Raw genomic sequence first — 19,373 nt, 5'->3', positions numbered from 1 at the left:
GGAACTGCAGAAATTGCTGAGGAAGTTTGCAAACCAATGTTTTCTGGGTCCTGGCCTAATTTTTGAAATGTCATTTGTGACTTACAGTGCAAGTCCATTGGAAGGGCAGATTCTGAAAAATAATATAAGCCCGGATCTTCATCTCCGACTCTGGCATGTCTTCTGGGACCTTCCAAGCCTGGCTTTCCCAGAAATGCGGAGTGCAGCATCCCTTTGGAGAGTTCCGTCACAGCAGAGCAGATTTGGGGAGAAGACAGGACACTGTTTTTACGGCACTAGCTGCTGTATGGTAATTTTAAAGGTCCAGTTTGAAAGCTATTGAATGGGTGAGTGAATGAATGGGTAGGATGGTAGGGTGGATAGGTGGGTGAACTAACTGGGTAAGGTGGCTGAGGTGGTTGGCGGGTGAGGTATGTAATATAAAAGGTTAATGTTAAATATATAAATATATAGTCTACATCATCAGTGATGTAAGATCGCAGGACAACAGAGCATGGAGAGAGAAAGTTCTATGTAGAGCTTGTACTGTGTCTGTATTGCACATAGTTAGCCTAATGTTCAATTTAAGGTAGAGTTTACCAACAGTCTTGCCTCCAGCATTTTCTGTAAGTCCAGACATTGACTGCATCTAAGACCCACAGCAGCAATAACAGATGGTGACAGTGGAAGATCACGATGAAAGCAGCAACAAGTGAAGAGCCCAGTGACTGGAAGAAGCAGCAAGAGAAATGACTGCAGGACGAGGACAGTACAGAAAATCTTCAAACAATACTGAAGAAGTCCATGTCCAGATGCAGCAAGACCTGGGCAATATGCAGGCTTGGGCTGATGAGTGACAAGTAACACATAAGTGTCAGGCAATGACCAAGCCCAACAAGAGAGGATCTAACCAATTCCCCTTGGCGTTCAATGGCATTGCCATCACTGAATCCCTGAATCCCCAACTATCAATATCCTTGGGGCTACCATTGACCAGAAACTGAACTGGATTAGCCATATAAATACTATGGCTACAAGACCAGGTCAGAGGCTAGGAATCGTGCGACGAGTAACCTCCTGACTCCCCAAAGCATGTCCGCCGTCTACAAGGCACAAGTCAGGAGTGGGATGGAATACTCCCCACTTGCCTGGATGAGTGCAGCTCCCACAACATTCAAGAAGCTTGACACCATCCAGGCCAAAGCAGCCTGCTTGATTGGCACCACATCCACAAACATTTACTCCCTCCACCACCGGTGCACAGTAGTAGCAGTGTGTACCATCTACAAGATGCACTGTAGGAATTCCTTAGACAGCACCTTCCAAACCCATGGCCATTACGATCTGGAAGGACAAGGGCAGCAGATATATGGGAATACCACCACCTGAAAGTTCCCCTCCAAGTCGCTCACCATCCCTGAATTGGAAATATATTGCTGTTCCTTCACTATTGCTGGGTCAAAACCCTGGAACCCCCTTCCAGCACTGTAGGTGTACCTCCGCCACAGGGACTGCAGCGGTTCAAGGAGGCCACTCACTATGACCTTCTCAAGGGCAACTAGGGATGGGCAATAAATGCTGGCCCAGCCAGTGAAGCTCACATCCTGTGAATGAATAAAAAAAACGCACTTCGGAAAAGCCAGCAGTAAAAGGAAAAATTAGAAAAAATCCTACCTTTACCAGAGCTCTTCGACCCCATAGAAGGCCCAGATCAAGCTGAGAAGTGGCAGAATTGGTGTCGCAGGTTTGCTAGATACAGAACAGCATCAGGACTAACAGAGACAACCAATAAGGAGCAGGTCGCTATATTACTCTATGCCATAGATAGTAGCGCAGACGACGTGGTCAGACAGAGTAGAAACGAAGACATGGTGACATATGAAGGAGTTATCAGATCTTTGATACTTATTGAAAAAATACCTTATATAGAGAGCAACATTTAATAGGTGCACCTAAAGATGGGAGACAGCATAGATTCCTTTATTAACGAGCTATATTGATTAGCTGAAAATTGTGAATATGGAGTCCTGAAAGACAAATTAATTTGTGATCACATTGTTGTGGGAGTCATAGAAGAGACGCTATTTTTGCAGCTGAGGGAATGTTTGACCCTATTGAAGGCTGTGCAGCTAACAAGGCAAGCAGAAGAGAGAAAGCACAACAAAAAAACTCATGGTAAAGAAATCAACTGATCCAGTCCAGTTTATAGCACATAAAAATTGCTGCACACCTAATCCCAAGTAGAGAAAAAAGGAGGGTGCAGTAACTGGCCTTATTTAGTATTCTCCTTGTGGTGGGAAAAGGCTGCATTGGCATGAAGCATGCCCTGCCAAAAATGCGGAATGCTATTCCTGCAAGAAGAGAGGCCATTGTAAATCAGTTTGCTGCAGTAAAAAGCTTTTAATAAAACAATTAAAGGAGAAACAACCAAGAATATGTACCCTTCAAGAAATTGAAGATATTCAGGAAGAAAAAGAACCAGAAGTACCTTTCTTGGGAGAAATTATGGGATCAAATGGGATTTATTGGAGTGCAGATATTATGGTCAACAGACATAAAACAAACTTCAAATTGGGCACTGGAGCAGGAGTTTCAATGCTTTCAGACACAGAAAGGTAGTTGAAACCAGAATTCCTCTAGCCATTGACCATAAGATTCCAAGGTCCAGGAGGCACCCAGCTGAAGGTCTGGGGCAGTTGACAGCTAAACTCCAGTACAAAGGAAGAGGAATCACAGAAACTTTGTATGTGATCCACAATCGAGAAAGTTCACTGTTAAGTCAAAAAACTTGCACAGATCTTCAACTCATCCTTAAAGGTGATGAATTAGAAACCCTTGAGAAAACCAGGCAGAACATTTCTCAGGAACAGCAGTTGAAGGAACCGGACATTTGAGCAAGGAAGACAACTAGCCCAGGACCAAGAAAAGTTAGTATCAGAAATGAACGAATGTCAAAGGCTCTGTGAGGAATTAGGTTCTGCTAAGGAAAAACTGATCAGTGTAGAGAACCAAATTTCATGCAGAAAGCTGAGGTTGCTAATGAAAGACGAAAACTGGTGAGAACACTGGAGTATCAGTTGCAGGAAGTAAAACACTTGAAATGAGGACTTGAAATATCTGGATGATAAATTTGTAGAAGCAAATTCAGCAAAGACAGATCTTCAATTAAAACTTGATGAACTTCAAGTCTCTAAGTATCGTGACAAGTGCCTTGCACAGGAAAAGGAATTACTGATGTATCAGAACGGTTAGCTGAAGGCCAAATTAAAAAGCAAGACTGATGAACTGTTGCAACTTTGTGAAAAGAGCAATGAAATCCTTGAACTCTGATGCAATCCGGAGAACAAGAAGGATGAATACATCAGACCTGAAATCAGAACCATCGCCAAGAGCAAAAAGAACTGCTGATGGTATCCACATTTCATCCTGATGTGTGAATCTCTGCATTAACAGTGAAAATTGATCAAATCTCACCTACCATCTCATGAACTTACTGCATACTTTTTCTTGCCAAGTTTGTACATATATATACTGCAGCTTCCAATCATTCCCATATCTGAACCATGTGCTCTGCCTGCACATCAATTTTCATTGCCTATCTCTTTTGCCCATGGAATATTTAATCATGGAAAGGCACATGACTGTTCTGATTATGGCTAATTCAACAAATCACTTGAAAGTGAAGAACATGTCCTTTTATAGTGTTCATTGAAGCTATTTGTTTTCCTTAGAGTTTCACATGGCTGTGAAGAATGCTGTCAGAGTAAAGGCATTTATGTTGAGATTTATATCAGGAAAATGGCATTTTGTCCTCATTTGTTAGATAAGAGTGGAGAGGTTCACACAAAAATTTATTTTTGTTTACTTCAACGTTTTAGTGTAATAGTTACATTGCTATATCCTCCAATGTGTGGCAGGCCCACTGTTGGTTGCATATCCTTTGGCCCTGCAAAGGCTAATTTGCTGCACTCTCAGTCCACCTACAAGAATCCTGAGGGCTATTGCAACTTGCCTTCCTTTACACATCTCTGCTTCATTTGAATATCTTCCTTAATCACAGCTGAATTACTGGAAAGTATGCATTTTAAAGCAGTTAAAAGTCTCACAAGGACTTTAACAAATGACTAGGCAAGCAATATTGCAGATGCAGTATTCTGCACAATCAAAGGATTAACTCCTCTGCCATGTGTATGTTGAACCTCATACTATCACATAAAGATTAGTCTGTAAAATCTCATGTTCCTGTTTGTGCTGTAAACAAAGAAATTAATACACATTTTAAGAAAAGGAATAATTTTGACTTAGAAGTGCAAAACCGATAACTGATTTTCAACTGGGGATTTGTGGAAAATTAATATGCCCTCCAGATTGCATATACACTTGTCACATAGCATATCTGGGGGATGTTATAATAAATCTTTGCACATTATTGGAACCCATACATAACTGCCCTCTCCACTCCCTTCCCCAAGAAATCCCTCCTTCTGTTTTGCTTTTGAGTGTGACCTCCATCTTCTTCTCCACTTCCTATTATAAAGTTGAGTATTTTTCTTCAATCTGCATGCACCTTTCCTAACTTTTTATTATAATAGAGTTTGGTGAGCATTTGATGCATAAAGGAAAAAAGGTGTTGACTTTTGGTTAAAGGTGGACATATTTTACAGGCAAACATCTTTATAAGACATAGAAGCAGAAATTAGGCCATTCGGCCCATCGACTCTGCTCCGCCATTCAATCATGGCTGACAAGTTTCTCAACCCCATTCTCCTGCCTGCTCCCTGTAACCTTTGATCCCCTTACCAATCAAGAATCTCTCTATCTCGGTCTTAAATACACTCAATGACCTGGCCTCCACAGCCTTCTATGGCAATGAATTCCATGGATTCACCACTCTCTGGCTAAAGAAATTTCTCCTCATCTCTGTTGTAAAAGGTCTTCCCTTTACTTTGAGGCTGTGCCTTCTGGTCCTAGTCTCTCCTACTAATGGAAACATCTTCCCCAGGTCCACTCTATCCAGGCCTTTCAGTATTCTGTAAATTTCAATCAAATCCCCTCTCATCCTTCTAAACTCCATCGAGTATCGACCCAGAGTCCTCAAACGTTCCTCATATGTTAAGCCTTTCATTCCTGGGATCGTTCTTGTGAACCTCCTCTGGACCCTCTCCAGGGCCAGCACATCCTTCCTGAGATAAGGAGTCCAAAATTGCTCACAATATTCTAAATGTGGTCTGATCAGAGCCTTATAAAGCCTCAGCAGCACATCCCTGCTTTTATATTCTAGTCCTCTCGAAATAAATGCCAACATTGCATTTGCCTTCTTAACTACTGACTCAACCTGCAAGTTATGTGAATGTTCCTTTCTGTTCTCAAGTCTGAATTATGCAATTCAATAAAACTTTCCTACCTCTTTGGACAAATATGTATTATTGGTAGGAAGCTCCCTCCAGGAGCACCCAACATTTCCAGTTGTATGAAGATCCTGAAGTGGATTCCTTTGGTATCAGCCACAGGCTCAACCAATGAGCCTCTGAGAGACAAAATTCCTCCTCATCTCCATTTTGGCAGTTGTCTTATTCTTAAGCTGTACCCCCTTGTTCTAGATTCCCCCATGAGAGGAAATATCCTGTCAAGCTCCCTCAGAATCTTTTAGGTTTCAATAAGATCACCTCTCATTCTTCTAAACTCCAATGATTTTAGGTTCAAGTCTGTGTGACTTTATAGGAATCAGGCCTACTTTTTTGTTCTTGGATTTCAGTCCAAATCTATCAGCTAGGAATGAATTTAATACTGTCACACAGTTAAACATTGTAAATGTTTGTGGGACACAGAAGTATATGTGGCTATAACAAACACCTCGCTACTTTCTTCAAAAACATCCAGAATAAATTTATTGAAATGGCTACTCGTGTTTGAGAAGCAGAGAATACGCATTTGTTTTACTGAGCTTACAAACATGTAACTACAGTTTAAAAAGAGATAATGTTGCTTTCAGATGACTTCAGGCTTACTGGTGCAGTCAGTATACTGAAATGGGTGATTTACAATTCTGCAAGTGATCTATCAAGTCCAAGCACTGGAGAAGGTCAGGTAGAAAAAGATCACACTGAAGGAACTAAAGAAGCCTTGGTAACAGGTAAAACATGCATTTTGTTGAGTTGTTCAGCTGGTTCAGTAAAAGATTTTACTTTGCACCCAGATTTAATAAGATCATAAGAAATAGAAGCAGGAGTAGGCTTTTTGGCCCATCGAGCCTGCTTCACCATTTGATAAGATCATGACTGACCTGATTGTGGTCTTAACTTCACTTCTCTGCCTGTCTCTCATAACCCTTGACTCCCTTGTCAATCAAAAATCTGTCTAACTTACCCTGGAATATATTCAATAACTCAGCCTTCACTGCTGTTTCTGGAAGAGAATTCAAAACAGTAATGACCCTCTGAGAGACAAAATTCCTCCTCATCTCCATTTTGGCAGTTGTCTTATTCTTAAGCTGTACCCCCTTGTTCTAGATTCCCCCATGAGAGGAAATATCCTGTCAAGCTCCCTCAGAATCTTTTAGGTTTCAATAAGATCACCTCTCATTCTTCTAAACTCCAATGATTTTAGGTTCAACCTGCTCAACCTTTCCTCATAAAGCAACCTTTTCTTTCCAGCAATCAGCCTTGTGAACCTTCACTGAACTGCTTCCAATGCAAATATATCCTTCCCTAAGTAAGGAAACCAAAACTGTACACAATACCCCAGATGCAGTCTTGCCAATGCTCTGTAAAGTTGTAGCAAGACTTCCCTACTTTTAAACTCCACTCCCCTTGCAATAAAGGTCAACATTACGTTTGCCTACCTAATTACTTGCTGTACCTACATGCTAACATAGAAACATAGGAAATAGGAGCAGGAGTAGGTCATTCGGCCCTTTGAGCCTACTCCACCATTCAATATGATCATGACTGATCCTCTATCTCAATGTCGTACTCCTACACTCTCCCCATACCCCTTGATGCCTTTAGAGTCCAGAAATCAATTTACTTCCTTTTAAAAAATATTCAGTGACTTGGCCTACATAGCCTTCTGTGGTAGAGAATTCCACAGTTCACCCACTGACTGAAGAAGTTTCTCCTCATCTCAGTCCTAAATGGCCTACCCCATATCCTGAGACTGTGACACCTTGCTCTAGACCATTCAACCAGAGGAAATATCATCCCTGCATCCAGTCTGTTCATCCCTGTCAGATTTGTATAAGTTTCAATGAGATCTCCTCTCATTATTCTAAACTCCAATGAACATAGGCATAGTCAGCCCAATCTCTTCTTATACAACAATCCTGCCTTCCCAGAATCAGTCTGGTGAATCTTGGCTGCACTCCCTCTATGGCAAGAATATCCTGCACACAATGCTCCAGGTGTGGTCTCATCAAGGCCTTGCACAGATGCAGTAAGACATCCTTGCTCCTGTATCAAATCCTCGTGCAATGAAGGCCAACTTACCATTTGCCTTTTTAACTCCTTGCTGCAGCTGCATGCTTGCTTTCAGTGACTGGTGTAAAGGACACCCAGGACCCTTTGTATATCAACATTTCCCAAGCTATAACCATTTAAATAATATTCTGCAATTCTGCTTTTCCTACCAAAGTGGATAACCTCACTCTTATCCACATTATACTGCATCTGCCATGTATTTGCCCACTCACTCAACCTGTCTACATCGCCTTGAAGCCTCTTAACATTCTCCTCATCGTTCACATTCCCACCTGGTTTCACATCATCAGCAAACTTAGAAATATTACATTTGGTTCCCTCATCCAAATCATTGATATGTATTGTGTATAGCTGGGGCCCAAAGCGGTACCCCACTAGTCACCACCTGCCACTCCGAAAAAGACCCATTTATTCCTATTCTTTGTTTCCAGTCTGCTAACCAACTCTCAATCCATGCCAATATATTACCCCCAATCCCATGTGCTTTAATTTTACACACTAACTTCTTATGTGGGACTTTATCAAATGCTTTCTGAAAATCCAAATACACCACATCACTTATCTATTCCACAGTTTACGTCCTCAAAGACACTCAGCATTTGTAACAAGATTAATGAATTGATAGCACAAATAGAAATAAATGAGAAAGATGTGAGATTACAAGGACACACAGATACCACCTTATTGCAGCATTCTACAGTCCCTCATAATTTAAATAATATTCTGCTTTTATATTCCTCCTGCCAAAGTCGGCAACCTCACATTTTTCCTCATTCTCCTCCATCTGCTATTTTTTCCCACTCGCAACCTATCTATATCCCTTTGCAGACTCTTTGTACCCTCCTCATAACTTGTTTTCTTACCTATTTTTGCATCATCATCATCAAATTTGGCTACAATAGCCTGTCCTTCATCTAACTCATTAATATAGATCATATATGTAACAATTCACTAGTTACATTGCCAACCTGAAATTGACTCATTTATCCCATTACCTATTATCCCTCTATCCATACTAATATATCACCTTCAACATCATGAGCTCTTATCTTGTGCAGTAACCTTTTATGTGGCATCTTTTCGAATAACTTTTGGAAATCCAAATACACCACATCTACTGGCTCCTCTTGCTTGCTACATCCTCAAAGAACTCTAATAAATTTTTTCAAACACTATTTCCCTTTCACTAAACCATGTTGACTCCCTGCTTGTATTATAATTTCCTAAATGCCCTGCCACTACCTCCTTAAGTATAGATTCTAGCCTTTACCCAATGTTAGACATTAGACTAATTGACCCAAGATCAGAGCATGTAAAAATGGTAAAAAGACAATTAAGGATCTTTACATGAATACACTCAGCATTCATAACAAGATGAATGAATTGATAGCAAAAATAGAAATAAATGAATGAGATATGATCGCCATTACAGAGACATGGTTGCAAAGTGATCAAGGCCGGAATCTGAATATTCAAGGATATTTGATATTTTTGGAGGACAGAAAGAAAGGAAAAGGAGATGGAGTAGTTCTGTTAATTGTTCTGTTAATAAAGGATGACATTGGTATAATAATGAGAAATGATCTTGGTGCAGAGGAGCAAAATGTTGAATCAGGGTGGAGAAAAATAAAAATAAAAGAAGTCTCTAGTATAAGTGGTTTATAGGCCCCTTGATAGTCACTAGGGAACAGCATAAATCAAGAAATAATTGCGACTTGTTAGAAAGTTTCTTCAATAATCGTGGGAGGTTTTAATCTCTATATAGATTAGATAAATTAAAGTGACAAAAATAGCCTGGAGGATGAGTTCATAGAGTGTGCTTAGAACAAAAAGTTCTGGAACCAACCAGGGAACAGGTAACGAGACAGGATTAATTAATGATCTCATAGTAGAGGATCCTCTCTGTAAGAGTGATCACAACATGAATTTCACATCCAGTTTGAGGGTGAGAAATTTGATTCTGAAACTAGAGTTTCAAACTTAAATAAAGGCAATTACATGGGTATGAAGGCAGAGTTCGCTAAAGTGGAATGGGAAAATAGGTTAAAAGGTAAAATGGTAGGGAAGCAATAGCAGACATTTAAGGACATATTGCATAATTCCATTGAGAAAGGAAGACGCTGTGAGAAGGATACACCATCCGTGGCTAACTGAGGAAGTTAAATATGGTATCAAATTGAAAGAAAAGCTGTACAATACTGCAAAGTTTAGTGGTAGCCCAGAAGATTAGTACAATTTTAGGAATCAGCAAAGGATGACTAAAAGAATAATAAAGATGGAGAAATTGGAATATGAAAGAAAACTAAGAAATATAAAATAGACAGCAAAAGCTGTTACAAATATTTGAAAAGGAAGAGAATAGTTAAAGTAAGTGATGTTCCCTTAGACTGAGAGACTGGGGAATTAATAATGGGAAACAAGGACATGGTAGAGATTTTGAACAAATATTTTGTACCTGTCTTCACAGCAGAAGACATAGAAAGCGTCCCAAGAATAGTAAGAAATCAAGAGGCAAAGGGGAGGGATGAACTTAAAACAATCATGATCACTAGGGAAAAAGCACTAGGAAAACTAATGGGACTAAAGACTGATAATTCCCCTGGACCTAATGGCCTGCATCCTAGGGTCTTAAAGGAAATGACTACAGAGATAGTGGATGCATTGATTGTAACCTTTGAAAATTCCCTAGATTCTGGAAAGTTCCCAGCAGATTGGAAATACACAAATGTAACACCATTATTCAAGAAAGGAGGAAGACAAAAGCAGGAAACTTATTTGCTGGCGCACTCTTATGTTTGTATGCTCGGTACCTTCCTGTCACATGCTGGTTTTCATTACCTGCATCGCTTGTCCTTTCTCTTTAGCTTTCCAAGTCTCCCCTCACCTCCCCCCACCACTATTTAGTTTAAAGCCACTTTTACAGCCCTGGTTATATGATTTGCCAGAACACTGATCCCAGCATGGTTTAGGTGAAGGCTGTCTCTCTTTCCCCAGTACTGGTGCCAGTGCCCAATAAATCAAAACTAAATTCTCCTACACCTGTCTTCCACACATTCAACTCTCTGATCTTAATCACCCATGCCAATTTGTTCATGACTCAGGTAGTAACCCAGAGAGGATTACCATTGTGGTTCTGCCTTTTAATTTAGTCCCTCGCTGCTTTTCCTAGTTGAGGTTGGCTGTCAAAACAAAACAAAAAGCAAGCCACGGAGTTAAAGTGTGAAATCAATCCTTAGTGAATGAATATTGCAGACCCAAATATGTCAGCTGTAAAAAGGTGTGATGTTAGGTGAATAAAGACACGGTGAACTCTGGCTGGGTTTCTCCAGATTGTTTGCTGTGCACTCAGTGGAAGAGTTGTGAAACCATTGGTGGAAAAAAAATGCTAGCACCATTTATGACAGCATCTGTGGAAAGACAGAGTTAACCTTTCGAGTCCATATGACTCTTCTTCAGAGCTCTGTCTCCCGTGTGCTTTAACTCTGTTTTTCTCTGCATAGATGCTGTTAGACCTGCTGAGTTTTTTTCAGCATTTTTTGTTTTTTTCCAGATTTGCAGCATCTGCAGTATTTTGCCTTTAGACAGCACCACTTATGCTTTTTTACATGAGTTTCTGCAGTTCTTGCACCAAAGTAATGGTCATAAGCGTAGTACACCCACATAAATTCAACCCTGATACCTTGGTTATATTTAAAACCTTTTGAAACTTTGACAGTGTCTTTATTTAGAAGATACGCAAAAGCACTACAATTTTCCTGCCACTTGGTTGTACCTATAGCAGAATATAAAGGAAATCTAATTTCTTTATATATTGTACACGTCAAACATTAGTCAATGTAATGGATAATGTCTTACTAAAATGAGCAGCAGTGTAGTGTCAGACCCAGAGTAAGATCTTCTAGGCATTGAGCCAGCTTTGGCTAATCAACGCTTACAAGGTCACAAGTACCTATAAGAAGATGATGGGGAGTATCATAAGCAGAATCTTCCAACCCACTCCCTCACTTACGCCCTGCAGCCAAGTAATTTCCTGGGAGAGGCAAAAAAAAATCAGGAAAAATTCCTAGGCCAGGAAGGGATAAACAATCTGCAAAGTTCTTCGCTGACCCCACATTGGAAATCAAAATTGGGTCCCATGTTATCAGTAAACATACCAGCGCAAACAAGCCTGACCTGGTTTATGGCTGTTTTAATTGGTATGCATTATGAATCATAGTACATGTGTTGGAGTTCATTTTAAGGACTTGTTATTAAAAAATTCCCTCTTGTTTGTAAGGGTTCACAAAATATTCCTTTCAGTCAGCCTGTCAAAGGATTTGTTTTAAAAGGTATTTTCAAAAAATGATGGACACAATCTTTACCCAACCTGCCCAGTAGGAAAGAGGTGGGTGAGCGGTTTCAAGCAGGAACATCGGCTAACTGGCCCATTTGGAGTGTGAGGTGAGAAAAGAACCATGAGAGAAGTTGGTAATAAAGGCAATCAAGTGGGAAGAAAAGCAGCTAGTGGCTGTTGTGATGGGAAATTAATCCTTGTTAAACTAATGTTGCAGCATGCGGGCAGATCTGAGTGTGTGTGTGTGTGTCTGTGTGTAATAAGCATGTCCTTGTGCTGGGAGAGGGAAGGGAATTACTGACAGGGTGGTGGGGAAAGAGTTGTTGTCATGCATTCTTGAGAAAGATGAAGAAATGAAGAGTTTTAGCCTTGTCATACTTGCAAGGCTTTTGGAGCACTTCCTGCACTGCATTCAAGTCTTAAGAGAGATGCTCCTTGAGTAAACAATCTCTACAATGTTGCTCCATAACTGGTGGACTTGATGTTTAGACATTGGCCAGAAAGAGGATTTCCCTGCTTGCCCACAGCTCTTCCAACAGGCCTCTAGGGATGGCTATCAAGAACCTATTGGCTTTGCTACGACTCATCTTGAAGCTCCTATTGCAACATTCCAAAAGGGCATATATTCTGAGTTTAACAGGTTTGCTCCCACTTTTAATAGGCCTCTGGCTGATCTGCCATTCCCTGCTGATTTTACATCCTTTTTGGTTAGCAGGTTGGCAAATGGCAGCTTATAAAAATCGTCCAAGGTCTCTGCTACTGTTCCATGATGATCCAGCCTTTTGCTGGGCCATATTCACACTTGGGAGATAAAACCAACTTCAGTGTTCTGGCTTATTGTGGGGCAATTAACAGAGTTTGTGTGAAATTCATGTACCTTGATTTTCAAAAGCAAATGATATATATGTGGGACCATATCAATGGTATTCAGATGATTTAAATAAATTATTTGATAGACTTTCCTTCATTTGCATCATTGCAACACTAATAGCATTGTTGCTGCATAGGCAATAACTTCAATCTTTGCAGTGTATCACATTGATCCCCTTCCACTCATTCAAAATTAGGCATTAGGGCTTGTTATTGCCATGAGGATAATTTAACTTTGTAGTTTAAAGCAAAACAAACTTATTTCCTCAATGTTCAGACACATCAATCACTCGCTCAATTATACACATTCAAAATGCGGGAAGAAAAACTACTCCAATCTGCAATTTTGGGATACAAAGGGAATGCATTGAACACATCCCATTTATAAAGTGATTTGAAATAGCAAGATTATAAATTTGTAACGCTGCCCTGGAGCAACTCTGTAGGTTGAATAGGTGCTTGTTAAAGTATTTTTCAACACCCACAAGTGGAATGTTTTTGGTGTTTGGCTCCTGGTATAGCTTGATTCTTATGTTCTGGGTTAATGAGCGCTAACATTATTTCATGTGAAATGATATTAACATCATTTTCTGCTGGTATGGGAAATAACTTGCTTTTATGTAGCACTTTTCCCATTTTGAAAACGTGCCAAAATGCTTCACCCTCCAATGAATTACTTTTGAAATGTAATCATTTGTTTTGTAAAGAAAACACAGTTGCCAATTTGCATACAGTAATGTCCACAAGCATTAGATGAACAATGGCTCGGATTTTTTGCAGCAGTAAGCAGTTTGCAACTCCCAGAGTCTGCACCTGTGCATAAAATACAGAAGTTGTGGTCAGTGATACCAAGCTTCTCCAGAGGGTGCGCTATTGAGATTCCCCCAGTAAGCAGCCAGTTCAAAATTATCGATCTAATGGGAACTTACACTCCAATGGAAGTAGTTAAAAACCCTTGAAAAGGCTACACATTGTTGAATGAGAGGTGTAGCTGGATTTTTAATGGTGTACTAAGTTCATAATTACTACTGAACAGCATCAGCGGCCCCGAAAGAGTATTTTTATATTTGTTGAATGTCATATTTCTCTTTTATCATAAGAAATTCCACATATTAAGTTTGTTTATGGTATTTTAGCTTAATCTGATTTCTATAACTCAATTATTTAGTTTACAATCTTTACAATTAAAACATTAATTGTGAAGGGATTTAGTGCATTCTATTTTTTGGATTGCTGTCTTTGGGAATGCTTCAATGTGATTGATTGCTTGCCCTGCTTGATGATATCATATTTTGCTAATTGCCTGGTGATACCTTTGATTTGGCAGCAGATTCAAACTGACATTGGGAAAGGAGAAGTCCAAACCGCATATATCGCTAGATATTTTGGACAGCATTCTTTGAGGTCAGCGGTGAGTTCTGTTGCCTAACCACTTAACACAAAATCCAGCCAATTAGATTATTGTAATGGTATTCAAATACCAGAAGCTAGATAAGTTCATAAGGAAGAGAGGAATTGAATGATATGCTGACAGTGTGAGATGAAGTAGAGTGGGAGGAAGCTGATAGAACATAAATATATGCATAGACAAGTTGAGGTGAAATGGGCTGTGTCTGGGCTTCTAAATTATATGGAATTTTATGTAGTTAAGTTGATTTTGATTGATGAAAGTATGTTGACCATAAAACAGGGGGAACTCTGCTCCCTTTTGAATAATGTCATGGGATCTTTTATGTCTAGATGAATTAGACAGGAGTTCAGTTTAACATCTCAGCAGAAAGACACCGCCTACAAAGGTGTAACATGTTAAGTGTATCTGACTGTAAAATCATGATCCATTTCTCTTCAATTATCTGGGAAGCAATTATAATACCTTCATTGTTCAACAGTCCAAGGCATCTGCATTATTTGGAAATGAAGAAACACTTGGCAAATTGCTATTAATAGAACAGGTTTTACCATGACTGCTGTCCCATTAGAGAACTCCCTACAGAAGGACAGCACCTTGTCCTGCATATCTTTAAGATCTCTGCATTAGTTTTCTGTTGTTTGACTACCATCTTCACCTTCAAGAAAACTGTGCCACAGAATTTTGGCACAATGAAAGACTGACTTTGAAGTCACAAATGAGGCAATTCCATTGACACAATAGTGATCTCCTTCAAGGGAACATGCACCTGTGGTTTCAATGGGGAGTATCTTTCAGCATCAGAAGGTGCATTCTCTTTTGCTGCATCTTCTGCAGCAGGATCTCCATTTCTTCAGCATGAAAAGTAGCAAAGTGGCTCACATATCCCCTTTGTACCTTTGAACAATAGATTAACTGCAACTTTCCATTATGTTCATGTTGCAGATCTTTAAGAATTGCTGCCTCAATAGATTTTCCACTCTCCAGCCAAGTTTGTTATGTTTCCACTTTGCATTTTTGTCTCTTCCAGAATATGTTGCTGCTGAAGTGCTCTGTAACTCTTTTGGAACTAACTCCAACTCCAGTCAGGAGTTATAAGTGATATTGGAGAATTAATTTCAGCAAATGGAAAACCCCACTAACAAGTATTAAGAACCACTAGTTCTTAGTTGACTCTGTTAAGCGATCTGTATTAATATAATGATGGAATACTAATGATAAGTTTTTTCATGAGGGAGAAAACTGGCAAAGCACTCAGGCTGCCAATTTACATTGTTAGTATTGTGTTTCCTAGTTTTATGTCAATCTGCATGATTATTAGCAGAGGAAAAATTGCCTGAACCTGTTTTATGTTAATTTCTTTGAAAATAATCCAAAGTCACAAATTAGAAACAAACTTTGAGTGGAAATACTGTTATATTTGGTGGTTCAGGGTTAGGATTTTTCATGCAGCAGGGCCTGGGTTTGATTCCAGGCAAGGCATGTGTTTGTGGACCAGGCTTCAGGAGGTCCATTGACTATTCCTGTTCCTATGGTACAGAACTCAGGCCAGCCGTGTGGCAATTTTACTGCTCTCCCATCCTCTTTAGATCTCTCACTCTGTCTCTCTCTCTCTCGTTCTCTCTCTCTTTCTCTAAACCCCCAATCCATGACTCATCCTCTTGACCTTGCCATCTCCTGTGGTCTGTATATTCCCTGGGTTTGATTTTAAAATGACTTTTTGGCATTGCTCTTCATGTACAACATCGGGAAGTTTTCATTCCTGCTTGTGTAACAGATTTCGTGATTGTAATGCCCTGTCTTACATTCACTCAAAATAACCTGTCACAATATCTTCTACTTCATGAAACATTTCTTTGCCTTTTCCCAGATTCTGAAAAGCCCAGTAAAACAGATGGTCAGTTATCCACCACACTGATAGAAACCGCCATCAAAGTGTGTGAAGATTTTTTGCAAAGTCTGAAGCAGGGTGCAAATTATATTGAAGTGGACATCCCACCAACACTTAGTGAAATGGAGTGGACAGATCTAACTGAACAGCACTATTACCTCATTCAGTAAGTAAGCACAAAGCTGTAATCATTATTCTTTGAATGACTGAACGGTATTCCTTCTTGGCTGGCATAGACATGATAGGTGATTGGCCTCCTGTGTTGTAAATTTTTCATGTTTCTATATAAGCTTTAAAAGGCCCTGAGTTTCAGTTTTGATTTCTCCTGACCTCTTGCACTAACTTCGGTGGAAGATTAGCAAAATATAGCAAGATATTGTGACAGATTAGCAAAGCTTCTAGAGAAATTGTAAGGTCACAATATCAGCCAAAATAAGCTAGTGTCATGCGTTTGTCGTCTGTGTGAAACATGGAATACTAAGAGATAGAAATTTTGATCAGCATGTTTAATGTACAATTGTTTAATCTACTTATACTGAAATCATCTGTGTGATATTTCTAAGAAAATGTTAAGCATTGAATTTTAATGAATTAGCTGTGATAAACTCAGCACACACAAGGATGTAGTATGAGCATGCTAAGTGTTTGTTTTAGGACCATTGCTGATCAGAATTTCTACCATTAGAACATTGTATTTGTTTAATTTTGTGATTAACTTGGGCTGGATACATGCTCAGCTGGAGGAGCTGTACAGGTTGTAGGTGTGTTTTGTGCTCAATTGCTCTGTACGCAATTTCTGTTGGCCACATTTTGTGTACTAGAGTGTACATTTAGTGGCGACTGTTCATCTGCAACACTCTCAATGCAGAGTTTTGTGTGTCGGTTGTGTGTATTTGAGAAAATGGAATACTCTGGTTCTCAGGCCCAATTGTGGGTCCCATTTTGGGTGAGTACCCTAATATGTGCTCTCGATATGCAAAAATATTTAACTGAGCGCTTTCTCAATTTCTCACAATTTCTCAATTGTTATACTGGGATTGTCTTTTTTCCTTTGAAACTTGTTTTGAGTGGACACAAAGCCAGTTCCACACTTGATGGGTTCTTAAAGGGGACATTTTTAATATGGTATGGTTATAATGTAGAATTGATTAATATTTTATATTTTGGAGATTATTTTTATTAAGTTATAATAAGTTCCTTTGTTAACATCACACTCCAAAAATGGTCCATTATTGTCTGCTCAGAGAAGGATCTGAAGAAGGGTCATATGGACTTGAAATGTTAACTCTGTTTTTCTCTCCACAGATGCTGCTAGACCTGCTGAGTTTATCCAGCATTTGCTGTTTTTGTTTTAGATTTCCAGCATCCGCAGTATTTTGCTATTGTCTACTAAGATCCTGGAAAGCACACTGTAAGCAAAATATTCGCAGGATTTCAGCTGAACAGGGACAGATTTAAAAAAAGAGGGCCCATGAGGGCAATGTGACATTTACTGCATGCTGTAGAAATTACAGTTAATATCATTGAAGAGGGTTGGTTTGCTTGTGTTTCAAATAATGTTTTTCATGTTTCAAGGAAGAGTTGAAAGAAAGGAGGTCAAGGAATTAGCATGCACTTGACTTGAACTGCGGTCATGATGTCACCAACCACATATGCAGACTTTGGCACACCCACATGCCAGTGATGACATTCAGTTGTTTTAGCAGGCTTCAGGTCAGTAGAAAGCTACTTGCAGAGCTTTTCTCCTCTATTATTAACAGGCACGATAGCCAAATTTGAATGGGAGTGGCTGCCAGCATCTGCCTACTTCAATCCTTTGACACGCAGGGAGGCGTTTGTATTGAATGTGTGGTTGTCTGAGAGGAAGTCCCCTTACTTGTCCCTTCTATTTGTTCCCAAAGTGCTGAAAATCCCTGCAGAGGATGACTTACAATTTGTATGAGAGTGCCATTGAGGATTGTGATGTGTGCCATCATGGTTTTCTCTCCCGCCAATCCCCCGCCACCACCACTCTTTCTCTGCCCCCTTCTCTCTTTCTGTCTTTCTCTGTGGAGCCAATCACCCCAGGCTGTTTGATTTGGCAGCAAGCAGACTCATATAGGTTTAATACAAAAGCAAAATACTGCGGATGCTGGAAGTCGGAAATAAGAACAGAAAGCACTGGAAAGGCTCAGTGGGTCAGGCAGCATCTATGGTGAGAGAAACAGGAGTTAATATTTTAGGGCAATAACCTTTGATCAGAACTGTTCTGATCTCAACTCTGTCCAATAGTGTAAAATGGCTGATTGACTTCAGTGGAAATAAAAACCGGGAGAGATGTAAAACGGGAGAGAGTGATCGAGTCAGTGGTCATTTTACACTATTGGAAAAACCAGATGTGCAATTCTCTCACACGTGGTTGCTGGGAGAATGAAAGTGCACTGTTGCACTTCTATCAATAACCTGTACAGAGTTTCTTGCAGGCTGAAAGGATGTGAAGGAAGTACTTTATTCACCATTCAACATAGGCATCAAAAGGAGCATTCAAGGCCTAGGTCTGAAGCAGAGTTTAAGCTTTTTGCACAGCAAGTATGGGATCTCATGGCTGTTTTGATACCCACTTTAGCAAATTGGACTGCCCTAAAAGCAGCCGGCTTGGCATCAATTCTGCTCATAAAACATGGTCTACATGCGACGTGTCCAGTGGTCCTTAAAGGAGCTGCTGCAGTCCGCCATGAGAAAGATAAGTACATTAAAAAGTACTTACCTGAATGTGGAGCCAGAAGTACCATTGTTGTTTACCACCCACCCACTCCTTCCATCCTCCTCCCAACTACCACCTTGACCAGCCCTCCTTCTTGCTGTGAGATAGTGATACATGAACAGGGGTATGTAAATCAAGTGATAATGAGGAAATATGGTAACTATCGTATTGCTGTATTTTCCCAATTTGAACAGCAGATATAGGAGCCATCAGTTAAGTCAAGGCATATTCCAAGGCTGTTGGAATAGACCATAGGATTTGAATAGAAGAGAAGCGCTTGCAAGCGCACGATAAATTATCATCGACAGTTTCTATCAACAAAGCTAAAGATTTTGTTTGTATATTTTCCCTTCAGGCAGCTTGCCAGCTGCTTTTCTTTCGGCTACTGCAGGATGTCGCCAGGATGTGAGGCTGGGAATCTACCAGCTCCGAGTAAAATGATGATGGAAATGGAATGTGGCCGGGATAAGCGGAAAATTCGCACCTCATCAAAGATGCCTCCAATCAGAAAGCCCAAGCCAAAAACTCTTCCTGCTCACAGCTGAGACCTTCGCTCACTTTTGTAATCAATATAAAAAGATTTCTGGAACTAACTAAAGGAATCTTTGTGAGAGATGCCCACAAGACTAGCCACAACCTCAAACAAGCCTTTTTGTAGCACAGACATTGGACCT

General features: G+C 40.0%; 1 protein-coding gene across 1 annotated transcript in view; it reads left to right on the top strand.

Moving 5' to 3' along the window:
- Positions 1–19,373, top strand: part of ttll3 (tubulin tyrosine ligase-like family, member 3) — a 90,464-nt gene that overhangs the window by 48,104 nt on the left and 22,987 nt on the right. The window contains exons 9-10 of the mRNA XM_041203115.1: positions 5,972–6,112; positions 15,936–16,122. Coding sequence (XP_041059049.1) covers positions 5,972–6,112; positions 15,936–16,122 — 328 coding nt within the window. The remainder of the gene's footprint in view (positions 1–5,971; positions 6,113–15,935; positions 16,123–19,373) is intronic.

Source organism: Carcharodon carcharias, chromosome 13, assembly GCF_017639515.1.
Source record: "Carcharodon carcharias isolate sCarCar2 chromosome 13, sCarCar2.pri, whole genome shotgun sequence".
Taxonomy (NCBI): Eukaryota; Metazoa; Chordata; class Chondrichthyes; order Lamniformes; family Lamnidae; genus Carcharodon; species Carcharodon carcharias.
The sequence above is the reverse complement of the archived record's forward strand: the minus strand, read 5'-3'. Positions and strand labels throughout refer to the sequence as shown.